This window comes from Stegostoma tigrinum, chromosome 44, assembly GCF_030684315.1.
Source record: "Stegostoma tigrinum isolate sSteTig4 chromosome 44, sSteTig4.hap1, whole genome shotgun sequence".
Lineage (NCBI taxonomy): Eukaryota > Metazoa > Chordata > Chondrichthyes > Orectolobiformes > Stegostomatidae > Stegostoma > Stegostoma tigrinum.
The window spans coordinates 12,237,474-12,265,472 of NC_081397.1; the positions used below are offsets into that span (position 1 = coordinate 12,237,474).

The 27,999-nt window shown below is 45.1% G+C and overlaps 2 protein-coding genes across 3 annotated transcripts in view; one reads left to right on the forward strand and one right to left on the reverse strand.

Annotated features, from left to right (window-relative positions):
* Positions 1 to 27,321, reverse strand: LOC132207176 (probable G-protein coupled receptor 139). Of its 2 annotated transcripts, none has more exons than XM_059642388.1 (2): positions 27,107 to 27,321; positions 1 to 885 (listed from the first exon to the last, which is right to left on the reverse strand). In XM_059642388.1, the coding sequence occupies exons 1-2, from the start codon at positions 27,165 to 27,167 to the stop codon at positions 35 to 37; spliced, it is 912 nt and encodes a 303-aa protein (XP_059498371.1). In that variant the 5' UTR covers positions 27,168 to 27,321; the 3' UTR covers positions 1 to 34. The 2 variants fall into 2 exon arrangements, with proteins under 2 accessions (XP_059498371.1, XP_059498370.1); XM_059642387.1 differs by lacking the exon at positions 27,107 to 27,321 and adding an exon at positions 10,034 to 10,110.
* Positions 1 to 27,999, forward strand: part of LOC132207190 (histone H3-like) — a 913,943-nt gene that overhangs the window by 271,139 nt on the left and 614,805 nt on the right. Inside the window, exon 4 of the mRNA XM_059642400.1 lies at positions 10,229 to 10,242. Coding sequence (XP_059498383.1) covers positions 10,229 to 10,242 — 14 coding nt within the window. The remainder of the gene's footprint in view (positions 1 to 10,228; positions 10,243 to 27,999) is intronic.

Genomic DNA, 27,999 nt, shown 5'->3' on the forward strand with positions numbered 1-27,999 from the left:
AAGGACATGGGAGAAGGTACGCAGGCCCTAAAATTTATGAGTTTGATATTGAGTCCAGAATCTCCCCCCTGAACTTTGCCTGGGTGAGTGTGTAAATGCAGGTGTTGGTGCAAGAGCTCAGATACATCAGCATCTCCCCGACATGGGTAACTATGCTCATTGAGCTCAAGTTCAGCAACATTTCCTGGAACACAAAGTCCACCACCCTGGTCATCCACAACACGATGAAGTTTCCTGATATGGCAAAGAGCAGGATGATGGATCTTCTTCGACTCTCCATCTCTGGATCTCCATCTTTTCCATTGTGGCCTTGACTCCGGAATGTCTTACGGACACGACTGACCACCAGGATGTGCCTGACAGTCAGGACATTCAGGAGTAAGATGGATACGTAGGGAATGAGGGGTGTAAAGATGGTGGCCGACCACAGATAGGCTGCCCAAGGAGTTTTGGTACACAGATTACGGAGGCGGCAGAGTGGGAATGGTCCACGGGTGGGATCAGGTTCATAGGTGAAGTAGCGCGGGATGTTTCTCAGGTAGCTCACTGTGCAGATTGTCAGGATTACCCAGGCTGCCGTTCTCTCTGTGCAGTATCGCACCTTCCACTTCGGACAACAGACAGCGATGAAGCGATCAAGGGTGAAGGCGACAGTGAGCCAGACTGAGCTGTCCACCACTGCTGCATTCGTGATGCTGTTCAGACTGCAGACGTGGTAGTGCTTGAGGAAGGAGATGGGAAGGTGGAGAGATCCGAGATGGTTCAAGATCACACAGAAGATGATAACAAGCAAATCTGCAACTGTCATGGACACCAGATACCGACCAGTACATCGGGAGATGCCACAATTTCCCCGGGACAAAACCACGATGGTCATTAGGTTTGCTATTGGAGAGGGAAAGAGAAGAGCAGGTTACAACAGTTTATACTTCACACATTAATGAATTCAACGACGCTGGAAAGAATAGGTGAGGAGGTGAGCATGTGCAGTGGAAAGTATCTGTGAGGGGAAAAAAAACAATCTGAATGAGATAAAGTTGATCATTTGTCCCTCATTCAGTGAGATCCTCTTCCTGACTCCTCCACACTTTCAGTGTTTCTGTTGTCTCACTCCCTGCATTAGTGACAGATCTGCTGTTCTCTCTCTTTTCACTCTCTCCCTCTCACTTCAGTGAGCTCCCATAATTGTTACCAGTTCTCATCACTATGATTTGTCATTGCTTCATCATTTGCATCATTCCCTCTCAAACTCTCACCACTAAGCAGTGACTGTCACTTCTCCATGGCAATCCCTTCATTCAACTCCCATTATCTAAGTCTCACCAAGTTACTCAGTGTCTTAATTTCTTAGCTCTCAAATTATTTCCCAACCCCCACTCACTGTACTTCCATGAGTGAGCTTTGTTATTTTTGGGGGCTTTATTCTAAAGAGTCCTTGCTGGTCAAGCATCACAACCTGTCGAATTCTCAATCACCCACTAGCCTCCAAATTGTCAACCGTCCCCTTGCTAAGAGTTCACATTGATGTGAGCCCTTCACACTAATTTTCCCAATTTTGTAACTCCATTTCCCCAAACTCCTTAGCCCAGAACTTCTCTTCCCAATTTCCTCCTGGTCACTCAATGAACACACCGTCTTATCTTTCTGAGATAAGAGGGTATAGAGCTGGATGAACAGAGCAGGGCAAGCAGCATCAGTGGAGCAGGAAAGCTGACATTTTGGGCCTAGACCCTTCTTCAGAAATGAAGAAGGGTTGAGGCCCAAAACGTCAGCTTTCCTGCTCCTCTGATGGTGCTTGGCTTGCTGCGTTCATCCAGTTCTATACCTTTTAAGTTCAGAATCTCCAGCATCTGCAGTTCCTACCATCTCAGAAACATCTTATCCTTCTGTCTAGAATTCAGTGCATAAGACGAGTCCAAGTCTATAGCCTCAAATAATTATTTACCTTGCTCATGTTGATCTCACCTCTTGCATGCCCTGTGCAATGTGATCTGTACAAGTCATTTTGATCTGTACACCCTCGCTTACTATTAGCTGCCTGTACTACCCATAAACAAAGCTTTTCACTGCACATCAGTACACATGATAATAAAATCAAATCAATTGACAAGTCTAACACTACCTTGCCCCATTTAAGTCTCACACAATGTGCTCCTATTGTTGGGTGTTCACCATTACTCAAGTAGTTTGGTTTATTCACTTATTATCTGACAGTGAGTTAAAATTTTCCTAATCTCTCAGGGGCTGTATGACATAATGGTATTGACCTTAAGTCTGGGCTGAAGCATCACCTCTAGAACAGGGTGCTTAACATATTGGAGTGTGTTGATATGTTTCTTTTTTCACCATACACTGTCACCTGTCTCACAGCTTCCATTGTCATATTAACAAGTTCCCAACCAAGCCCACATTCCCCATCTCTCCACTGATCTCCAGTAAACGACTTTGTAATACACTTACTGGGCTCGAAAGTCCACATGTTCCTTACTCCTATTGGACGTCCAATTTCTCATTACTCTTTCAGTCACTTTATGATATATTTGCTGTCCCATTCCAGTTCATGGAGACTTGGCAGGTTCCTTTTTTTGCCTGTCCTTTTGAAATTGTCTCTTTTTAAACTTTGGTCACTGTGTAACCATGTCTTTGTCATCATCGCTGGTTCCAAAGTGACGAGCTATTTTGTGGCAGCTATTGATCTACCTAGTTGTCACTGCTTCTGAAGCCAGTTAGAGAGGTACTACTTTTATTTTTGGACATCTATTATTTGAATGCTACATTCTCCCTTGTATCGTTACATTCTCTTTAGTTCCCTGGCTTAAGAAGGGATAGAGCAACAATGCAGTCTGTACAAAAGGGATTCTCTCGGCTGATTTCTGAGATGAAGGTGGTGACTTATGAAGCATGACTAACAGGTTAGACCTTTCTTCATTAAAGGTTAGAAGAATGTAATCTTATTGAAACATGCAAGATTCTGAGGGGACTTGACAGGGTAGATGTTGAGAAGATGTTTCCACGAGTGGGTGGATCTCAAAATAGTGGAAGTAGGTACAGAATAATGGATCAAATGTTTAAAACTGAGATAAGATGTTCTTTTCCGAAGTCACTCCATGATGAGAAAATAAGGAGGTAAGGAGACCAAAACTGCACACAGTACTCCAGGCCTGGTTTTAACTAAGCCCCTGTGTGATTGCAGCATGACATCCCTGCTCCAGCACTTGAATCATCTCCCTATGAGTAATAGAATGACAAAGACAGTATAGAAACAAGCCCTTCAGTCCACTGTGCCCATGCTAACTGACACCAAACAAAATTGATCCCATTTCCCAGCAATTGGTCCATAGCCTACTATGCCCTGGAATTTTAAGTGTCCGTTCAGAAATTTCTTCAATGTTTCAAGAGTACCTGCTTCCAATATGCTCAGTCACCACCTGCCTCACATCTACCACCCTCTGTGTGAGAAAAGATGTCCTCAGATCTCTTACAAACATTTTGCTCCTCATTAAACTTATGTACGCTGATCTTAGATGTGTCTGCCATGTGGAAGAGATTCTCACCGTCTACTCTGTCAATTTGTCTTGATTTTGCATTCCTCAATCAGAACCCTTCTTGGCTCCCTGTGCTCCAAGGAAAACAAACCTAGCTTGTCCTGGAAACTGAGACTTTTCAACCCTGCAACTCCTGGTGAATTTCCTTAGCACCCATCTAGCATAATTAATAATGAAGACCAACGTTCTATTTGCCTTCTTCACCAGCTGCTGCACCCGCCTGCTTACTTTCTGTGTCTGGTGTTCAAGGACATCCAATTCTCGTTGTAACTCCCCTTTCTCAAATCAAACAGTCAGGCACACACACACACACACACAAAACTTCATCCGACATCTATTCGCTCACTTACACAACTTGTCCAAATCATACTGAAGTACTTCTGCATCCTCCTCACAGTTCACCCTCATTCTCAGCTTTGTGTGCTCTGGGTACTTGAAGACATGAATCTAAAAACCTCCATCATCCAATTTCCACCATCACTCCATGAGTTTTCTTTCTCCTATCATCTCCCAGTTAATGATAAGGCTTATATTAAACAATAGTCAAAATGTCAATGACTACTCTTCAGGAACTCTAGTCCACCCAATGAACTCCCAATGTTTCAATCAAGCAGTCAGCCAAATGATCCTCATGTTGGAGAATCCCCAGTAACCACTGTGTTCTCAATGTGCAACAGAATTAACTCCCCTTGTTACATTCTTTCCCAGTAAGGCATTCAGTTCACAATGCTAAAGTGGCTGCATCCATCCATAATTACTGAATTGTACTGCAATTTGCCAACAATTATTAAGCTTGCTATCTCTGATCATCCCCTCACTTACAGACATTCCAATGTCTGATTGCCACCACTCATCCATACACAAACACTATTCACCAATATTTACCATTCCTTGAGCTCAGGCTGTGTGTATGACAGCAATCCCTGAGCTCCAATTTTACACTTATCACCAATTAGAACGCTTGATTCTGTATCTATGACCAATCACTGAGCTCCAGTTGTACATCTATGACCAACCTAAGCTCCAACTGTGCATCTGTCACCAGTCACTGAGCTCTGACACTGTACGTATCAATTAGGTGGTGAGGGAACCAAAAAGACCACATTTTCATCAATCTACTGACTGAAGTTGCATCTGTCCACAACAGAATTGATAAGTGTGTCCACCATACAGTCCTTATGGAGGTGATGCCCCATCTTCGCACTGAAAATAAACTCCATTGTGTTGTGTGGCACCATCACTGTGCGAAATGGGGCAAACTTCGATCTGATCAAGCAACTCAAGACTGAGTTTCCGTGAAGCACTGTGGGTTATCAGCAGCAGCAGAATTATACTCCAGCACAACCTGTAAGCTCATGGCACACCATATCCCCTACTCACCCATTACCAACAAACCATGGGATCAACCCTGGTTCAATGGAATGTACAGGAGGGCATGGCAGGATCAACACCAGGCATACCTGAAGATAAGGTTTCAACCTGGTGAAGCCACTAAACAGGACGACTTGTATAGAAAACAGCATAGAACATAACAATACAGCACTGGATTGTATACTTCAGCCCACAAATGTTGTGCCGAACAGAACACCAAGTCAAACAAATCCCTTCTGCCTGCCCTTGGTCCATATCCTTCCATTCCTTGCATCTTCATGTCCTTATCTAAAGGTTTCTTAAATGTCCCTATCATATCTGCCTCTACCATCACTCCTGGCAGCATGTTCCACACTCCTACCATTGTGTAAAAAAACTAACAGCTCACATCTCCTTTGAATATTCACACTCTCACCTTAAATGCATGCCCCCTAGTTTGACATGTCAATCCCTGGGGGGAAAAAAAAAGAGATTCTGACTGTCTATCTATGCCTATCTATGACCATATCTGTTCATCTTAATTTTATAAACTTCTGTCAAGTCTCCCCTCAGCCTCTGCTGCGACACAGAAAAGTTTTTCCAGGCTCTTCTTAAAACTCACACCCTCTAATCCAGGAAGCATCCTGGTAAACCTCTTCTGCACTCTCTCCAAAGCCTCCACATTCTTCCTGCAAAGTGGTGGCCAGAACTGAACATAATAAAAGTGTTGCCAAGCGAAAATCTTATAAAGCTGCTACTGGACATCCTGACACTTATACTCAATTTCCCAACCAAGAAAGGCAAGCATACATACGCCTTCTTTACCACCCTGTCTACTTGCATGGCCACTTTCAGGGAGCTATGGACTTGAAACTCAACAATTCCTCCATACATCAATGCTGTTCAGGGTCCTGCCATTTCCACAACATTTGATCTCCCAAACTGCAGCACCGCACACCCGCCTGAATTAAATTCCATTGCCATTTTTCCACCCATATCTGCAGCCCATCAAGTCCCACTGTATCTTTTCACAACCATCTACACAATCCACAGCTCCATAATCTTTATTTTATCTGCAAGAGTACTAACCCACACATACATTTTCATCCAACTCATTTATATATCCCTGCAGAACGCCACTGTTCACACACCAACAGCCAGAAACACAACCTTCCACGACTACCCTCGGCTTCTATGATCAAACCAATTCTGAATTCACACAGCCAAGTCACTGTTAGATCCCATGCATCTTGATCTTCTGAATGAGCCTACTAGAGGGACCCTGTTTCAACATTACTAAATTCATATAGACAATATCCACTGCTCTACCCTCAATCATTTTTGTCACCTTCTTGAAAAATTCAATCAAGTTGGTAAGACACGACCTGCCCTTCACAAAACCATGCTGACTGTCCCTAATTAGGCCATGCTTTTACAAGTGCGCACAGATCATATTCCTAAGAATTTTCTCCAACAGCTTCCCACTGATGGAAATGAGACTCATCCATCTGTAGTTTCCTGGATCATCACTATTTCCCTTTTGTACAGTGTGGCATCAAGGGATCCTCACAAAACTGGAACCAGTGGATATCAGGGGGTAAACTCTCTGGTGTTTGGAGTCATACCTGAGACATAGGAAGACGGTTTTCATTGTTGGAGGTCAGTCATCTTATCTCCAGAACATCTCTGCAGGGCAATTCTTCATTCAGTGACCTAGAGCCAACCACCTTCAGCAGCTCCATCAAAAACCTTCCCTCCATAATAAGGTCAGAAGTGGAGATGTTCACTGGTGATTGCATAATCTTCAGCACCACTTGCGAATCCTGAGATGCTGATAAAGTCCGTTTCCAAATGGAACAAGATCTGGACAATATCCAGGTTTGAGCTGACAAGTGGCAAGTTAAATTCATGCCACTCAAAATGTCAGGCTCCAACATCACCAATAAGACACAATCTAATCACCACCCTTTGACATTCAATGGTATATTTATGGCCGAATCCCCTATCAACATCCTAGGGTTATCATTGACCAGAAGTTCAACTGGGCTCACCACATAAACAAAGGCTGGGCAGAGGCCAGAATTCCTACTGCAAGTAACTCACAACCTGACTCCCCAAAGCCTGTTCACCAAGGCATAAGTCAGGAATGTGATGAAACGGTCCCCATTTTAGTGGATGAGTGCAGGCCCAACAACACACGAGAAGCTTGACACCATCCAGGGCAAAACAGCCCACTTGTACCCACTCCCTCCAACTCCAACACCAACACTCAGTAGCAGCAGTGAGTACTATCTACAAGGTGTCCTACAGAATTTCACCACAAATCCTCAGACAGCACCTTCAAAACCCACAACCATATCTATCAGGAAGGACAAGGGTAACAGATACGTGGGAACATCATCACATTCAAATTCCACTTCAACACACTCACCATCTTCACTTGGAAATATATTGCCATTCCTTCACTGTCGCTGCACCAAAATGCTGGAATTCTCTCCCACAGGGCAGTATGGGTCAACCCACAGCAGGTAGACTGAAGCAGCTCTAGAAAGCAGCTCACCACCACCTTGTCAAGAGCAACTAGGGGTGGCAATAAATGATAATCAACCAGTGACACCCACATCATAGAAATATATAAATATATTGTGTATTTGTTACTAATCACTGAGTTCCTATTGTGTGTCACTCACCAAACACTGAACTCCAATTATGCAACTTTCACCAAACACTGAGCTCCAAAGTGTTTGCCACCAATCACTGAGCTCCTATTGCGTATCTTTCACCAGCCACCAAGCTCCAATATATCTCTACCAATTGCTGAGCCCTGATTATGTATCTGTCAGCAATCACAAAGCGCCAACTGTGTAACTCTCACCAATCAATGAGCTCCCTTGTGCATCTGTCACCAATCACTGAGTTCCAACTATGTGTCTATCACCAGTCATTGATCTATGATTGTGATTCTGTCACCAATCACTGAGATCCAACTGTGTGCATATCCTCTTGGCCAATGTGTTCTCGATTATCAAAGTTACAATGATGGTTCAATGTTCTCTTTTTGTTCAACTCCTGTCCATTTATCTCACAAATTCATCCTTCACATCATATGCCATTACATCCCATTGTTCATCTCTATTCATCAGTAAAGAGCACATGTGCTCAGTTCATCTATGAACTTCCATTATTATGATTTCTCCACTTCTTAACCTTCTCCCATTAATACCTCCACTTGTTTCATTGCACCATAATTGTCTAAATCTCTCTCCAACTTTTCAAAATTTCATCCTTCAGTGCTCTCGCAACATGTGGATTTTGTTTGTCAGCCTCTTCACTGTCACTGAATTGTTGAACTCAACAAACTCCAGTTACCTAACTTTCTTCAAACTAACTATGAACCCCACTTCAATCTTTGCTTCATTCATTCACTTCACATGGTCCATTCCCATCATCAATGAATATACTCCCATTTCCATCCTTCACCATAGAGAGGCACCTGGCCCATAAGCTTCAGAAGTTCAGACTCTGTCAATTAATAAACTGTCTGTTCCCAGGAATCACCATGAAAATTGTATCCTATTGTCAAACATTCCCTCACACTCAATGAACTCAAACTATCCAATCTCTCCAGACCCATTAGAATCCTGATCTCAATCTCTGCTTCATTCACTGTTTTCTTTTTTTTTAGATTCCCTACAGTGTGGAAACAGGTCCTTCGGCCCAACAAGTCCACACTGCCCTTTGAAACATCCCACCCAGACCCATCCCCCTATAACCCACACACCCCTGAACACTACGGGCAATTTAGCATGGCCGATCCACCTAGCCTGCACATCTTTGGTCTGTGGGAGGAAACCGGAGCACCCAGAGGGGACCAATGCAGACAAGGGGAGAATGTGCAAACTCCACACAGACAGTCGCCCGAGGCTGGAATCAAACCTGGGTCCCTGGTGCGGTGAGGCTGCAGTGCTAACCACTGAGCCACCGTGCCGCCTACGTCACATGGTCCATTCCTAGCACCAATGAAGGAATCTCACTGACAGACCGGTGCCGATATTTTCCTTTCCTCACTCATGAAAAAATTCGGACATGCTCTAACATCCCCATCATAACCTATTGATGTCCCAAAATTCAAATATTCCTCACTCAATAATTTGCCATGGTCCAAACTCTATATTGAGTTTGGCAAGTTCAGACGAAAAAGCCAATTCTTTCGGTTGCTGGTGATTCCGGTAGGGGTTTTGCTAAAACTATACAAATAATATTACAGTTGGCATACTGTGAGGGGTTTGAGTCTCTTACTTAAGGAAAGATCTAAAGGTGTTAGAGGCATTCCAAGGACTCAGTATACTGATAATATTGTCGAGGATCTGTATGAAGGCAAGAGATCGAGTGGACTGGGCCTGTACTCATTGGAATTTAGAAGCATGAGAAGATGACCTTGTTGAAACATTCAAGATTCCAGAGGGCATGATAAAGTAAATGCTGCAGGGTTATTTGGGAGAGTCTAAATAGTAAGGGCATTATCTCAGAATAAGAGGCAGCCTATTTAAGACAGAGATAAGGAGGATTTATTTTTCACTTAAGAGATCGTGAATCTGTAGAATTCTTTGCCGTAGAGGACTGTCCATGCTGGTTCACCAAATATATTCAAGGCTGGGATATACAGATTTTAGGCAGGAAAGCAGAGTTGAGGATTATCAGATTGGCCATGATCTGATTAAATGATGGATCACACTCAGTGGGTGAATGGCCTATCTCTTCTCCTATGTTTATAGTTTTATGGCTATCATTTATCAGCTAAAACAGCTGGTCAGAGGCAAGGAATTCTGTGAAAACTAACTCACCTCCTGATTCCTCAAAACCCATCCAGAATCTACAAGGCACAAAGCAGGAGTGTGATGGAATACACCCCACTTGCCTGGATGAGTGGAGCTTGAACAACACTCAAGGAGTTCGACAGCATCCAGGAGGAAGCAGCCTGCTTGATTAACATCAAATCCATAAACATCCATTCCCTCCACTACTGCTGTTCACCAGCAGCAGTGTGTACTATCTACAAGATGGACTACAGTAACTTATATACACTGTCTCTCATACAAATCCCCACACAATTTGTTGTCAATCTCTTACTCACATACCACCCACTCCAATGACAGCCAAGGAATGGTAAAAAATCTCCTGCACCAGAAACAGTGTCAAAACTCCCATTCTCAGTCGGCACTCTGTGCGGAGCTGGAGGCAGCTGAACACTGAACCATTGAGGCAGATTGGCCTAGCCTATATTCAAGACCACACCCCAGTGAGACAGGAAGCTCAGGGGACCTGGGTACCAGCTGTGGTCTGTGCAGTCAACAGAGGCACCTTAAGATCCTGGTCTAGTGGGAGAGTTTAATTAACGTTGAATTGTTTGAGTCTCACAAACGTGTTGCAGTAAGAAAACATGACAGGGGTGTTTGGGAAAATGCTGCAAATATGAAGTGTTTCATATTTTCACATTTTCTTCCTTGTTAAAATGAAGGCCAATTTTAGAGTCTGTTTCTTGAGTGTTGTAGAGAAATGAAAAGAGTAGGTTTAATTTTTGTGATTTCTTGTATAGCACCAATCCGTGTTGTACGTGCAGTACAACCAGAACTTAAGAAACAAAAGAATAGGAGCAGGAGGATGTCATTCAGCCCTTGAGCCTGTCACAGCAATGAATTTGGTTGATTATTCAATTCAGTCCTTTGGCCCTGCTTTCTCCCCATATCTTTCGATCCCCTTAGGCCTATATCTAACTCTTTCCTGAAAACAGTTAATATTTTTAACACAGAGATAATGGGAACTGCAGATGCTGGAGAATTCCAAGATAATAAAATGTGAGGCTGGATGAACACAGCAGGCCAAGCAGCATCTCAGGAGCACAAAAGCTGACGTTTCGGGCCTAGACCCTTCATCGGAGGAGGGCTTTTGTGCCCCCGAGATGCTGCTTGGCCTGCTGTGTTCATCCAGCCTCACATTTTAATATTTTTAACACACCCACTTTCTGTGACAGAGAATTCCAAAGGCTCATCACTCTCTGGGCAAAGGAATTTCAGTGTTAAATGGCCTCTCCCCTACACTTGTGGAGGTGAAGGCCGCGTGGTATTATTGCTAGGTGGTTAATCCAGAGACCCAGACAATGTTCTGGGGACCTGGCTTCGACTCCTGTCATGGCAGATGGTGGAATTTGAATTCAATAAATAACTGGAATTAAGAATCTAATGATGACCATGAATCTATTGTTGATTGTTGGAAAAACCCATCTGGTTCACTCATGTTCTTTAGGGAACAAAACTACCATCTTTACCTGGTCTGACCGAAATGTGACTCCCGATCCACAGAAATGTGGTTGACTCTTAACTGCCTGCTGCGCAATTAGGGATGGGCAATAAATGCTGGCCTAGCCAGTGATGCCCACATCCTATGAATGAATAAAGAAAAAAATCCTTGAACTGTGTTCCTAATTCTGGACTGTCCTGTCTTAAGGAAATTTCTCCCTGTGTTTACCCTGTCTGGTCCTGTTAGAATTTGATAGTGTTGTGACTGGAATGAGGACAAGGTGGATCTCATTGACTATGAAGTTCTTGATTGGGGTTGTTAATCCGGGCCAATTAGGGAACCGTGGCTGACAGATATAAACAGGAGATTCAGAGAGTCTCCTCATTCTAGGGTGTGGTTCTGAACTGGTTGGTTAGGGCCCATGTACCGGGCACATGCAAGTAAAGGGTGACCTTGGTGACAGGGTACTGGCCTCTTGCAATTATTTCAATGGTGACAAGAAAAAACAACATGGTCCTGAAGGAAAGGTCCACCTACATGTGGCTGGGAAGAGTTAAATTGTTTGACAATATCCCAATCAGATCCAATCAAAATAAATGGATGGTTAAATGGTCACCCGGTTCTCATGGAGGTCGATACTAGTGTAGTTGGGTCAGTCATTGCAGAATTAGTCTTTAACTAGATTCGTGGTGGATGCCAACCCTTAGGTTTGAACAATTCCTTGGCCAGGCTGAGAACATACACTGCAGATTAAGGATACAACTTCAGTTCCATTCTCCTAAGAGCAGAATATGCTGCAGGTACCACTGATTGTAGTAAAAGGCTCAAGCCCAAGTTTGATGGGGAGAAAATGGTGGAGAAGGATTCACCTTGATTGAGTCGACATTTTTTTACTTAGGATTTCACTCAAGCAGCCATTTTCTAACTAAATACCCAGACATTTTTCAGAAAGGTCTCGGGACTATCAAAGGAGACGAGGCCACCTTACATGTTGACCAGGAAGCAATTCTGTGATCCTGCAAGGCCTGGCCAGTACAATTTTTCTTACAGGCAAAGACAGAGGCAGAGATTAGGAGGCTGGAAAATGAAGGAATGATTAAAACCAGTGCAGCACTGCTCGTACCGATTGCAAAGACTGAGAGCTTGATTTGCCTTTGTGGGGATTTTAAATCAAAAGTAAACTGCTCTTTGCAGCTGAATAAACACAGCTCAATCCTTCAGATAGAAGACTGGTAAGTAAAACTACCAGGGTGCTGTCCTTTGCAAAGTTGGACATGAGCCATCTGTACCTGCAATTCTGGCTAGATGAGAATTCCCAGAAGTATATCACAATAGATGCACATAAGTGTTTGTACCAATGTACAAAACTGCCTTTTGGTGTATCATCAGCCTATGCTCTTTTCCAGCTGATGAAGGAGAACATTTTACAAGCCCTACCACAGGTTGCCAATTACCTGGAAGACCAGTAAACAGTACTTGGAGAACTTGCACATAGTGCTTAAACATTGCTGACATGTGGGCATATGCCTTAGAAGGGAACAAATGTGTGTTCCAGGCACCACACGTGACCTACTTGGGCTACAGAATTGAAAAATTCGATTTACATGTGTTTGAAGATAAATTGAGGTGTCTGTACAAGATCGTAAGTGTTCCCTTAGGGTGGTGAATGATTATGGAAAATCCATGTGAAACCTGGCCTCCATCTTGGGGCCCTTTCATCTGCTATTGAAAAGGGTCAGCCTTGCAAAATGTCATGTAGCTAAGACGTAGCCTGTAGGGAATTGGAAAAGCTGCTAACGTCTAAGGCAAGGTAACAAAGTGTGGAGCTGGATGAGCACAGCAGGCCAAGCAGCACCCCAGAGCTCACCCATGTGGGGCCTTTTCCCTGGTTTCCACACCAAACCTTGGCCCCCAAGGTAAGCTGCCTGTCTTACTTAGAGGAGGCCTGTGGCCAGAATTGGTGTTCCTGCTGCCATCTCTTTCTCCTCCCCATGTCCAGGAATATCAAGTTTAACCTGGCACGGAGTCTTCTTCCTGTCGGCAACTCTGCTGGAGCTATTGCTGTAGTTGCATGAGGAGTAATCATTTAATCAAACAGGAACCATGGCAGTTTGGGATCTAGTGAAGTTTCTTTAAGCCTGCCTTCCACATTTGGACTGCTCTTTTTGCGAGATCATTGGATAATGAATGGTATGGAGCAGTCCTTATGTGTTAAATGCCACTTGACTATAGAATATTCTCAAAATCCCTGCTGATAAATAATGTCCCATTGTCCATGACCAACAGTTCCGAGAGCCTGTGGATCATAAACAATGCTCACAGCTTTTCAATCATCATCCCTAGATCTGAAGAATGAACTCTATGCACGGAAAACACTTTGAATGGGTAAACATAATGACCAGCAACACTGAGCCCATGAAAGGGCCTGCATAGTCAATGTGTAACCGAGTCCAGAGTCCACATGAATGTGGGGATTTTTGTGCAATTTTTGTCCTTGTTGGCACTCTGAGTACTGCCCAACCAATGTAGCTCTGTCAACATCCAATGCTGGCCACCAGACATTACTTTTCATCAACATCTTCACTCTGGAACCCTGGGTGACCGCGCTGGAATTCAACCAGTAGCTAGTGCTGACCTTTACTGGGGACAATCACTCTTGCTGCCATTGTAATATGCCATTTCTCTGGTGATCAGGCCTCCCCAGGTCCAGAAAGGTTTCAGTTCTGGTTGTGATGGCCCATTTGTTTCCTCCATCGCTACCAGCTGTTTCAGTTTTGCCAGGACCAGGCCATTTTGTGTTTACAGTCAGATATAGTCAGCATTGACTGGATAGGTGTGTGTTGGCCCAAAACGATCCCATGCGAGAAGTGCTGCTGCCATGCTATGCCTCCCTGTACAGTATCAGGGCAGTGTGAGTTCACCGGTGGCCCTATGGAGAAGAATGCCAGATAGCATATTATTCCCAAACCTTCACTGATGCTGAACGCAAATATGCCCAGTTAGGGAAGGAAGGTTTGACGGTTATCATTCATGTGATTAAGTTCCATTAATGCATTTACTGACATAAAGTTGTAATAGTAATGGACCTCAAAACCTTCTTGAGGCTCGTCAAAGAAGACAAGGCTGTACTGCCCATAGCCACTGGTCAAATTCAATGGCGGGCCCTTATTGTCGGTAAAATTAAAGCTTGAAACAATGCCTAGGAGGCCAAGTGGCAAATGCGGATATCTTGAGCTACCTCCCACTGGCACTTACACCATTGATGGTGCGTCCCCTGGAACGGTCCATTCTGGTTTTAAAATTTCTGGACACCTATCCAGTCAATGCTGACTATATCTGACTGTGAACACAAAATGGCCTGGTCCTGGCAAAACTGAAACAGCTGGTAGTGATGGAGGAAACAAAAGGGCCATCACAACCAGAATTGAAACCTTTCTGGACCTGGGGAGAACTGATCACCAGAGAAATGGCATATTACAATGGCAGCAAGAGTGATTGTCCCCAGTAAAGGTTAGCACCAGCTACTGGTTGAATTCCAGCACAGTCACCCAGGGTTCCAGAGTGAAGATGTTGATGAAAATTAATGTCTGGTGGCCAGCATTAGATGTTGACAGAGCTACATTGTTTGGGCAGTACTCAGAGTGCCAACAAGGACAAAAATTGCACAAAAATCCCCACATTCATGGGGATGGCCAGCTGGACACTGGACTCGGTTACACATTGACTATGCAGGCCCTTTCATGGGCTCAGTGTTGCTGGTCATTATGTTTACCCATTCAAAGTGTTTTCCGTGCATAGAGTTCATTCTTCAGATCTAGGGATGATGATTGAAAAGCTGTGAGCATTGTTTATGATCCACAGGCTCTCAGAACTGTTGGTCGTGGACAATGGGACATTATTTATCAGCAGGGATTTTGAGAATGTTCTATAGTCAAGTGGCATTTAATGCATAAGGACGTCTCCATACCATTCATTATCCAATGATCTCACAAGAAGAGCAGTCCAAATGTGGAAGGCAGGCTTAAAGAAGCTTCACTAGATTCCAAACTGCCATGGTTTCTGTTTGATTAAATGATTACTCCTCATGCAACTACAGCAATAGCTCCAGCAGAGTTGCTGACAGGAAGAAGACTCCGTGCCAGGTTAAACTTGATATTCCTGGACATCGGGAGGAGAGAGAAATGGCAGCAGGAACACCAATACTGGCCACAGGCCTCCTCTAAGCAAGACAGGCAGTTTGCCTTGGGGGACAAGGTTTGGTGTGGAAACCAGGGAAAAGGCCCCACATTGGTGAGAGACAAGGTTGACACAACATCAGGTCCCATGACATGCAAGGTTCGGTTGGTGAGGTTGTCCTGAATAAACATGTGGATCACGTGAAAGCTGCTATCTCACAAATAGGGTAGCAACAAAACATATCTATCCCTCAGAACAGCCAGGAAGACGGTCAGAAACCAACAGTCCTCCCCTCAGTCTAGCATCAAGGAAACCTTGGAGTCTGCTATGGATGCAGCTTTCATACCATTACTGCCTGAAGAAAAGGAGGAGACTCCCCCAATACTTTATGGGTGCAGGAGATGGGTTACTGTCCAGTAGAAGCGGCCCATGTCTGAGTCAGAGTTGGAGGAACTGGACCTGGAGTGAAAACATCCCAGAAGAAGCTACAGGAAAATGAACAGGCCTACAACACCAGACTTAGCAGGGGAAGAGGTGTAGTGATTGGAGTCAGGTTCCAGTGGATCTCATTGACTATGAGTTCCGTCATTGGGGCTGTTAATGTGGGCCAATCAGGGAGCACTGGCAAAGAGATATAAACAGGAGTGTCAGCAAGTCTCCTCAGCCTAGAGACTGTCTTTGACTTGGCTGGTCAGAGTCCATGTGCTATGCTTGAATAAATTAAGAATGACATGGTGACAGGATCCTGGCCTCTGTGCAGTCATTTCAGGCTCATAGTGGCGAGGGCATCAGCAGAGATGAGTGGGCATGAAAAGGCTCCAGCAGCAGCAGCCTGGGGAACAGGTCTCATGCCTGGCCACCAGGCCCATGGGCCATGGCCCATGGTAGGGCATTTAGTAAGAAGTGTAAAGTTGAACAGTTTTTCTTGACTTCTTTATTCTTCTGCCTCAATATCCTTTGTTGCTTTTTCTGTGTTTTAACATTGCACCAGAGAGTGGCAAGACTATATAACACTTCCACTTTTTTAAATTCATTTTTATGATGTGGGGAGTCACTGGCTGTGCTAGCACTTATTGCTCATCTATAATTGCCCTTGACAAGGTGGTGGTGAGCTGCATTTTTAAACTGCTACATTCCTCGTGCTGTGGGTTGATGCCATCAGGGAGGGAATTGCAGGTTTTTTATGAAGCAACAGTGAAGGATCAGATGTATTTCCAAGTCAGGATGGTGAGTTGCTTGGAGATATACTTGAAGGTGGCGAGGTCCCCACATATCTGCTGCACTGTTTTTCTAGTTGAAAGTTGTCACGGACTTGGAAGGTGCTTTCTGAGGTTCCTTGGTGAATTTCTGTGGTGCATCTTGTAGATAGTACAGACTGCTGCTACTGAGCATCTGCAGCAGAGGAAGTAGATGCTTGTAGATATAGTGCCATTCATGTGGGCTGTTCTGTCCTGAATAGTGACAAGCAGCTTGAGAGTTGTTGAAGCTGGACCAATCAAGGCCAGTGGGCAATCTTCCATCACACTCTAGGCTTATGCTTTGTTAATGTTGGATAGGCTTTGAGGAGTTCTGCTCTTGTAGCTACGGTGTTTGGGTGGTGAGTTCCAGTTGAGTTTCTGGTCAATGATGTCCCCAGGATGTTGACAGTGGGAGATTCCGTGCTGGTAACACCACTGAATGTCGAGGGGTAGTAGATTATCTCTTTTTGCTGATAGTCAGAACCTGACATTTGTATAGCATGAATTTTACTTGCCACTCATCAGCCCAAGCCTGCATTTGAACATGGACTGCTTCAGCAACTGAGGAGTCGGAAATGGTGCTAAACATTGTACAATCATCAGCAAACATCCGTGCTTCTGGCTTTATGATGAAGGAAAGGTCATTGATGAAGCAGCTGAAGATGGTTTTGGCCTAGGACACTGCCCTGAGGAACTTCTGTAGAGATGGTCTGGAGCTGAGATGATTGGTCTTCACAACCATGACCATCTTCCTATGTGCCAGGTATGAATCCAACCACAGGAGAGGTTGTCCCCTGAGATCCATTGATTTCAATTTTTCTCGGGTTCCTTGCCAGACATGGTCAAATGCAGCCTTGTTATTAAGGGCTGTCACTCTCACCTCACCTCGGGAATTTTGTCCACGTTAGAACCAAGGCTGCAATGAGGTCAGGAGCTCAGTGGCTCTGGTGGAACCCAAACTGCGAATTGCTGAGCAGGTGAGTGTTGTTTCAGAGATAATAGGAACTGCAGATGCTGGAGAATCTGAGATAACAAGGTTTAGAGCTGGAAGAACACAACAGGCCAAGCAGCATCAGACGAGCAGCAAGGCTGATGTTTTGGACCTAGATCTGTCTTCAGAAATTTCAGGTTGCTGCACAGCAGAAGCCATTTGTTGATACTATTGATGATACATTCCATCACTTCACTGATAACAAGAGTAAACTGATGTGGCAGTAATTGTGTGGGTTGAATTTGTCAGTCATTCTATGTAGAGAATGTGCCTGGGCAATTTTTCATAAACAATGAACATGTAAGAGTAAATCAATCAAATCAAATATTCTCTTGTTCATTGCAGGTCTGCTGTTCTGGGTAAGGTCGAAGAGCTGAGAAGTAGCAAACTGCTGCCCTTTATTAGTGTGAAGACTGGGTTCAATGGCAGAATGCTGTCCTGTGTCAGTGAGAAGATGTGTTCAGTGCCAGCCTGGTGCACTATGCTAGTGTGAAGACCAGTTCAATGGCAGGGTGCTGCCTGGTGCCAATGTAAAGATTGGATTGTGTGACAGTCTGTGTTACTGAATGTGAAAACCTGATTCACTGACAAGTTATTGTCCAGTGTCAGTGCGAATACAGGATCAATGACAGGCTGCTGTCCTGTGTCAGTGTGAAGACCGGGATTGGTGACAGGCTGCTGTCCTGTGTCAGTGTGAAGACCAGGATCAGTGACAGCCTGCTGTCCTGCGTCAGTGGGACGACCGGGATCGGTGACAGGCTACTGTCCTGTGTCAGCGTGGAGACTGGGATCGGTAAAGGGCTGCTCTCCTGTGTGCGTGTGAGGACTGGAATGGGTGACAGGCTACTATCTTCTGTCAGTGTGAAGACTGGACCCCGTGACAGGCTGCTGTCCTCTGTCAGTGTGAAGACAGGGATCTCTCTCTCTCACACACACACACACACACACACACTTGCACTCTCAGTCACCCCGCCACACACCCTCAGACACTCACTCAGAGAGACACTCACTCAGACGTTCACTCCTAAACTTAAGTATTTCTTACACACACCCTCTCGTGTGCATCCTCGCATACACTGACCCACTCACTGTTTGTGTCTGTGTGTGATCGATTCAGAGTGAAATCTCCCTGAATGGTGGATGGTGTGCTTCATTGTTCAGACCCACACATGTGATGTGGTAAAATGCTGAAGCCAGTGGGGTTAGATTCTCGCTAATGAGTTTCTGTTTTACTGCCTGTGGTTTCACAACTCTAACATATCTCCAAACTGGACATGTACGTTGCCAAATAAGGAGTTTGGAATTTCACCTCAGAAACTAGCTAGTTTCCTGAGAATTATCACCCCATCAGCCCCCATACCCAGGACACACAGCATTGATCTATCGCCTCCTGCTATTTTTGTCAGAGCTCAGACAGCCCAGTCAGTGACTGTGCATGGGAAACATGATAAGCCAGGCAGGCAAGAAAATCAAATAATACAGCACACATGCACACAGATCCAAAGGAAGTGAGGCCAAGAAAAGACAGAAGTTCAAAGGTACACAGGCCAATCTCTCTCAGAGGTTTGTGAAGAATAGTTCCTAGAACAGTGAATATTGAAACACTGACTTCAGGATTTTTGGATTTTGCATTTTATATAAATTATTTTAAAGACCATAAGACGTAAGAGCAGAAATAGACCATTCAGCCCATCAAGCCCACTCTGTCATTCAGTTAGATCACGGCTGATCTGATCTTCTCAACTCCACTGTCCAGCATTTATTTTCCCATGACCCTTGGTTTCCCTCACTGGTTTGAAATCTATCTCACTTTGAATATACTAAATAACCCAACCTCAACAGGCCTCAAAGTAAAGATTTCCACAGATTCACTAACCTCAGAGAGAAGAGATTCCTCTTGATCTCTGTCTTAAATGTGCAACCCATTATTCTGAGATGATGCCCTCTGGTGCTAGACTCTTCCCACAAAGGGAAACAACTTCTCCACATCCAGCCTGTCAAGTCCCTCTAAGAAACTTATATTTTTCCATGAGGTCGCCTCACATTCTTCAAAAATAAATTAATGCAGACCCAACATATTCATCTTCTCCTCAGAAGACAATTGCACAATACCTGAGATCAGCCTGGTAAACCTTCTCTGACCACATCCAATACCATTATATCTTTCCATAGATAAGGAGCTGGAAACTATTCACTGTCATCCAGCCATGGTCTGACTATCCTCTTGTCTAGGTTTGGCAGAACCTCCCCACTTTTATACTTTATCCTGTTTTGTTTTGATGGTGGTTGATTAGCAGCGTTCAAAGTGAGAGAATGTGTTTCCTTCAAGGCAAGGGAGGGAGGTGCTGTTGGGTAATATTTTGACTGTGATTTTTCCTGTATTGTAGTGTTTGATCCCTGGCTGGTGGAGACAGGCTTCACTTGCAAATCTCTGCCACTAGCTCTTACTTGTGTTGCACTTGATATTTAGCCACTTTTGTTTTGTACTTTCCTGGAAAGTCAAACTTCAGGAGAGGTCTTTCTGTTCAAGGGTAAGGTGTGTGTGTGTGTGTGTGTGTGTGTGTGTGGAGCAGGTGACATGGTAAGCTCCTTCATGATCATCTCCTGCCATGTCTCTTTCCGTCTCTTTCTATCTCATTTGAAATTTTGCTGACACACTACAGGTGTCAGGCAGGGGTTGTAGTTGCAGCAGAGAACACATGGGAGGTTGGAGAATAGCTCTGAAGTTCAATAACAAAAGAAGAGAAACAAACAACAGTGAAACTTCACAGCTGACCTTGGAGACAGCTCAATATCAAAACCACTCACAGCTCAGAGTATCATTATTTCACAGCATGATCGGCCAAATGTTTGTTCAATTTTTTTTATATATCTATAACAGTTAGTAGGATAACGTTTTTCACATTTTACTGAGATAAGTCTCTTGATTTTTTTTAAATATAAAAGATCAGTATTAAGTTATCCTGGAGCAGAGCAGCAACACTGTAATATTTTCTGAGCCTGGAGATCAAGGTGCAGATATGGTCTTTAGGAGGGTGATGTACTGTTCCTGTCTGATGTAGGACATTGGGGACAATTTCAGTGTTACTGACAATTATGTCTGCGGGAAGCGTATATCCTGTCAGATCACATGGACGAAAAAACGTAGCTATGGAGATAATAGGGCCCCTTAAAGGTCAGGAAAGCTGCCTATGTGTAGAACCACAGGAGATGGGTGAGATAATAAATGAGTATTTTGTGCTACAATAGCAGAAGTTGCTGGGAAAGCTCAGCAGGTCTGGCAGCATCTGTGAAGAAAAGATCAGTGTTAATGTTTTGGGTCTGGTGACCTTTCCTCTAAACTATTTTGTATTAACTGTGGAGGAGGATATGGTCGATAGGAAACTTGAGAAAACAAATACTGATATGTTGAATAGTGTCCATATTACAGAGGTGGTGGTGCTGGATGTCTTAAAGCACATCAAGGTTGATAAATCCCTGACACTTGATCAGGTGTACCCCAGAACTTTGTGGGAAGATGGGGGAATGATTGCTGGGCCCCTTGCTAAGTTTTTTTTGTCATTATTAGCCACGGGTGAGGTGGTGGAGAATTGAAGGTTAGCTAACATGGCAGCATTATTTGAGAAATGTGTTAAGGAAAAGCCAGGGAATGAGAGACCGGTGATCCTGGTATCAATGATGGGTAAGTTTTTGGATGGGATCCTGAGGGACAGGATTTACATGTATTTGGCAAAGTAAGGACTGATAAGGACAACATGGCTTTGTGTGTGGCAAATCATGTCTCACTAACTTGGTGGAGTTTCTCGAAGAAGTGACACAGAAGATTCATGAAGGCAGACCAATGGACATTGTTTATATAGACCTCAGTAAGGCATTTGAGAAGGATCCACATGGCAGATTGAGTGGCAAGGTTAGATCACATGGAATCCAGGGAGAGATCGCCATTTGCACACGAAATTGGCTTGGAGCTAGGAGACAAAGAGTGGTGGTAGAGGGGTTCAGAGTGGAGGCCTATGACCGACTGTGATCTGAAAGGATCGATGCTGAGTCCGCTGCTTTTCGTTATATGGGAAGTATCTCTCAGAAGTTTGCAGATGACAGTAAAATCGATACGGCAGCGGACAACAAAGATGGCTATCCCACAAGACAATGGGATTTTGATCACACCACCACGTTGCCCCACCCACCTCCGACATTATGGTTGACGTCTCTTCCGCCAATGTCGTCCCAACCACCGCAGACGCCAACATAGCCCCTGACTCCACCTCCAGAAATACTACGGTTGACTGAGTCAGGCGAGCCCTCCAATCAGCGTACTGTAAGAGCAACTGTCAATGGCGGATTGCCTACCCAGAATGCCAAGCGGTAGGGAATGTTCCCCCATTATAGAACATTAGGACGTGCTCAGGCGCGGTGCCATGGCAATCGAGGAGTGTCATCAGAGATAACGGGAACTGCAGATGCTGGAGAATCCGAGAGAATAAAGGTGGAGCTGGATGAACACAGCAGGCTCAGCAGCATCTTAGGAGCGCAAAAGCTGACGTTTCGGGCCATGCGGCTCAGGGGCTGTTAACAATCCGGCCGGATGAGGGAGCTGTTGGATGCGGCGCAGAGACGGAAAAGCTTCGCAAAGATGGTGAATGAGCTGCAAATGCCAGCACGACCTCCTGTTGCTCCCGTTTATCGTCAGTGCCGGAGGTTAAGTTTGAACTCATGGCCGTTTGGTAACGATATGTGGTATTGCGCAGGCGCGGCGACAATGTTTGTCGGAGGAGTGCGCACACGTTCTTGCCATGTCTTTAGGCGGCAATATTGTTCATGACTGGAAGATGTTTACCACCAATAGTTTATAATGGAGACAATTTCTCCATGAAGGGGATTTGTGATTTGAACAAGCCATGAGTGGGCAAATGCATAGTGGATAAATTATAATGTGGATAAGTTTGAGGTCTTCCACTTAATAGCAAAAATAGTATTATCTGAATGGTGCCAGAGATAGTAGGAACGTTTCGGGCCCGAAACGTCAGAGATCCTGCTCGGCCTGTTGTGTTCGCCCAGCAGTACGCCTTGTTACCTGAAGAGACTGGAGAAGGAACACCAGCCTGTGAAAGTAAGCATACGTGTACAGCAGACGGTGAAGAATGCAAATGGTGTATTAACCTTTTCAGTAACATGATTTGATACAGAAGTAAGAATATCTTGCTGGAATTGTAGAGGGCTATTGTGAGACTGAGGAGGGACCCAATAGATATCTATAAAATTCTGGGCCATGCAGGATAAATACAGAAAGGATGTTCCCAATGATCAGAGAGCTCAGAACCAAGGTTCAAAGTTGAAGGATGCAGTATAAAATAAAAAACACAGAGAGTGGAATTCTCTCACACAGAAAAGGTTGAAGCCAACATGTAGGACTGAATCAAAGGAGCAGGAAGGCTGACGTTTCGGGATTGGACTTTTCTTCAGAAATGGGGGAGGGGAAGGGAGATCTGAAATAAATAGGGAATCATGGGGAGGTGTATAGAAGATGGAAAGAGGAAAAGATAGGTGGAGAGGAGACAGACCAGTCAGAGGCAGGGATGGAGCCAGTAAAGGTGAGTGTAGGTGGTGAGGTAGGAAAGAGGTAGGTCAGTCCAGGGAGGACAGACAGGTCAAGGGGGTGAGATAAGGTTATTAGGTAGGAGATGAGATGGGGCTTGAGGTAGGAGGAGGGGGTAGGTGGGAGAAAGGACAGGTTAGGGAGGCAGGGACGAGCTGGGCTGTTTTTGGGATGTGGTAGGGGGAGGGGACATTTTGAAGCTTGTGAAGTCCACATTGATACCATTGGGCTGCAGGGTTCCCAAGCGGAATATGAGTTGCTGTTCCTGCCACCTTTGGGTAGCATCATTGTGGCACTGCAGGAGGCCCAGGATGGACATGTCATCTGTGGAATGGGAGGGGGAATTGAAATGGTTCGCAACCGGGAGGTGCAGTTGTTTAGTGCAAACCGAGCATCGGTGTTCTGCAATGCAGTCCTCAAGCCTCTGCTTGGTTTCCCCAATGTAAAGAAAGCAACAACGGGAACAGCGGATGCAGTATACCACATCAAGCAGATGCGCACGTGAACATCTGCTTGATGTGGAAAGTCTTCTTGGGGCCTGGGATGGGGATGATGGGGGAGGCATTGGGGCAGGTGTAGCACTTCCTGTGGTTGCGGGGAAAAGTGCCGGGTGTGGTACGCCTGGAGGGGAGTGTGGAGTGGACAAGGGAGTCACGGAGAGAGTGGTCCCTCCGTAAAGCAGACAATGGTGGGGAGGGAAAAATGTCTTTGGTGGTGGGGTCGGATTACAGATGGCGGAAGTGTTGGAGAATGATGTGTTGGATCCGGAGGTTGGTGAGGTGGCACGTGAGGACGAGGGGTTCTGTTTTGTTTGTTATTGCGGATGGGGGGTGTGAGGGATGAGTTGCGGGAAATGCAGGAGACACGGTTGAAGGCATTCTCAATCACTGAGTGGGGGAGGCACGTTGCGGTCCTTGAAAAATGAGGACATCTGACATATACGGGAGTGGAATGCCTCAACCTGAGAGCAAATGTGGTGGAGGCGAAGGAATTGGAATAGGGGATGACAATTTTTCAGGAAGGTGGGTGGGAGAAAGTGTATTCTAGGTAGCGGTGGGAGTCGGTGGGCTTGAAATGGATATCAGTTTGTAGGTGTTTGGAGATGGAGACAGAGAGGTCCAGGAAGGTGAACAAGGTGTTTGAGATAGTCCAGGTGAACTTAAGGTTGTGGTGGAAGGTGTTGGTGAAGTGGCTGAACTGTTCAAGTGCCTCTTGGGAGCACGAGGCAGCGCTGAGACAGTCATCAGGGTAACAGAGGAAGAGGTGGGGTTAAGGGCCAGTGCAAGTACGGAAGAGGGACTGTTCCATGTAACCTACAAAGAGGCAGGCATAGCTTGGGCCCATGCTGGTAAGCATGGCCACCCCCTTTGTCTGTAGGAAGTGGGAAGAATTGAAATTGAAGTTGTTGAGGGTGAGGACGAGTTTGGCTAAGTGGATGAGGGTGTCAGTGGAGGGGGTCTGGTCGGGCCTGGGGGACCGGAAGATGCAGAGGGCCTTTAGGCCATCTGCATGGGGGATGAAGGTGTATAGGGATTGGACGTCCATGGTCATGATGAGGAGTTGGGGACCGGGGAATTGGAAGTTCTGGAGGAGTTGGAAGGCCTGGGTGGTGCCATGGACATAGGTAGGGAGTTCCTGGACCAGGCTGGAGAAAATGGAGTCCAGACAGGTGGCGATGAGTTCAGTGGGGCAGGAGCAGGCAGAGATAATGTGTCGACCAGGGTAGTCAAGTTTGTGGATTTTTGGGATGGACAAAGAAGTGGGCGGTGCGGGGTTGGGGAATGATGGGGTTGGAGGTTACCTGAGGTGACGAGGTTGTGGATGGTTTGGGAGATGATGATTTGACGGTTGGGCATGGGGCCATGATCAAGGGGGTGATATAAGGAGGTGTTGTCTGGTTTCGGCGATATAGATCTCAGTGTGCCGTACTACAACTGTGCCTCCTTTGCCCGCAGGGTTTTACGGTAGAGGTTGGGATTGGAGCGGAGGGCTGCACATTCTGCGGGGGAGAGTTTGAAGTGGGTGAGAGGGGTGGAGAGATTGAAGCGATTGATATCTCGACGGCAGTTGGAGATGAAGAGGTCAACGGAGGGTAGGAGACCTTGGGGTGGTGTCTAGGAGAAGTGGTCAGTAGAGGGAGGGTTAGGCTCACGGTTGAAGAAGTTAGCATGGAAGTGGCAGAAAAACTACTCTAAGTCAACACGTGACCAGTATTCATTGATGTGTGGGTGGAGAGGGCAAAGGTGAGCCCTTTACTGAGGATTGACCATTTGTCCTCAGTCAGTGGGAGGTCTGGGGTGATGGTGAAGATTCGACAGGGCTGGGTGCTGCTGTCTTCTCCGGAGCTGCCAGCCGTGGAGGTGGTGGGCGGAGTTGAGCCGGCAGTGGGCGGTGTGCGGTAGGAGGTGGCAGCAGCTGTGACAATAGGGGCGTCCTCGGTGTCTATGGTGTTGGCCTCAGAAATGGAGGCGGTGGCATCAGCAGCGACGTTCACTGCCCTGGAAGTGGTGTACCCGGCAGTGGAGGGAGTGATGTCGCCTATGGATGCTCCAACAATGGCCATATGGCCAATGGCTGTTTGGCCATGATCATTTAAATGTTGAAGCTGGATCAAAGGGCCAAATGGTTTTCTGCTCTTGTTTTCTTATTGACTCTATTGACAAGGAATAAAGCAACAGAGGAGGAAGAACTGTCCCAAAGTCACCCGGGTTAGCTCTGGTGTGAAAGGTTGAAAGGAAGTGGAATACTTAACATGCATCCAAGTGCAGCTTTTGAAGCCATTATGAGGAAGACCCTACAACAGAGTGAGCGGTACCGGACTTAATTTCAGGTAATGAAGCCGAGCAGGTTGTTGAAATACTAGTGGGGGAGAAAGTTAGCAGACATTGGTCGCCACCCTGGATATACAGGATTGGCTAAAGAGAAGAATGGAGGCTTGCAGCAGTTACCGTCGGTTCAAAACAGCAGAAGTCCTTGACGAGTACAGATTGTGTAGGGAGCATCTTAGAAAAGGTAATTAGAGCAATAAAGGAGCATGAAAGGATAATTGGCACAATATAAGTGACAGGCATGACATGAGTACAGAAATCAGAAAGAAGGACTGTTATATACCTTTTTAAAAAAAAGCATAGAAAGAGAGGAAAGTTCTGATTGGCCAGGCAGGCTTAAAAGCAGAAATCTCTCGGGCCAGATGAAATGCATCTGAGGCTGTTGAGTGAGGAAGGGGCAGAAATAGTAGGGGCGCTGGTAATAATTTTTAGAGATAATGGGAACTGCAGATGCTGGAGATTCCAAGATAATAAAATGTGAGGCTGGATGAACACAGCAGGCCAAGCAGCATCTCAGGAGCACAAAAGCTGACGTTTCGGGCCTAGACCCTTCATCAGAGAGCTCTGATGATTTTCTATGATTTTCTCTATGATTTTCATAAAACATTTTTGACCAGCTTCTGCAATGGTAGACGAATTAGTAAAGTTAGGTCACATAGCATTCAGGGTTGCTTAATAGCAGGAGACAGAGTAATGGGGAAGGCTTGCCTTTTGACCTGTGAAAAACACTGTTCCACATGAATTGGTCCTCTTTTGTTTGTCGTTTATATAATGATTTGGATGAGCATATAGAAGACATGTTATTAAGTTTGCGGATGACACCAACAGTGAAGAAGATTTGCGAAGATGACTGTGGGATCTTGATCGAATAGGTCAATGGGCTGAAAAATGATGGATGGAGTTCAATCTGGATAAATGAGAGATATTGCGTTTAGATACAAGAAACAAAGGGAGGGGTTATACAAATAATGGTGGAGCCTTTGGTAGTGTTGTGGAATGGAGCGTCCAAGGGGTGGAGGTACATTCTACTTTTTGCTTGCATCACACATAGGCAGAATGGTTAAAAAGGCGTTTAGCACCCTTACCTTCATTGCTCAGTCCGTTGAGCGTAGAATTTGGGACTTTATGTGATGTTTTATAGGACATTGGTGACGCCTCATCTGGAATACTGTGTCCAGTTGCAGCAAGAATATTACCCAACTGGAGAGGGTTCAGAAGAGATTCCCCAGGACGTTGTCAGGAATGGAAGGTTTGAGTTATAAGGCAAGGCTGGAGAGGCTGGCACTTCTTTCACTGGAGCATAGGAGGCTGAGAGTATGGAAAATAAAATGGAACATACAAAGCAATGAGATAATGACATTAGGCTACATAGAACAAATTAAGTATATATGAATGGAAGACAGTAAGAGTAGGTTAGTCAAGTCAAATCACATGACATAAAGGTAAACAGGGTGAGGGCCATAATGACATAATGTAATAGATTAGGTGGTATTAGACGGTACTGCATGAGGTGGTACGAGGTGTACTGGAACAATGGGAGCACAGTGTGATTAGGATGGTACCATCATGTGATATGTAATCTCAAATATTGAAGGCCGTGATGACCTACTGTGATAGATTAGGTGCGGAGTGGGAGACCATTGCGGCAGAAAATAATCATTCTCCACGAGTTGAGAAATAATTGTAGCCCAGATGATTCAGCAGACAAATAGTTTGGAGACAACACTAATTAACACAATTGGTTATGCTGATAACCTGAGAAAGAGCATGATAACTGAAAAGGTATAAAAGATAACAAGCCCTGAGGATTGGGGGCGATCGGGAAACCATTTTCTGATTGTCACAGCTTTTGTTTGCAAATAAAATTTTAACTTCTTGAACAATTCTCCATGTCTCCTGGTCATTCTCCACGACAAAATCAGATCAGTCATGGTCTTATTGAATGGTGGAGCAGACTCGAGTATATACCTTGAAGGTA

Coding starts and splice junctions, on each gene's coding strand:
- LOC132207176 (XM_059642387.1), bottom strand. CDS start 10,103: ATGGGAGTTTTGACACTGTTTCTGGTGCAGGAGATTTTTTACCATTCC. Junction 886..10,033: donor GGCTGTCATTGGAGTGGGTG/GTATGTGAGTAA, acceptor CCTCTCCAATAG/CAAACCTAATGACCATCGTG.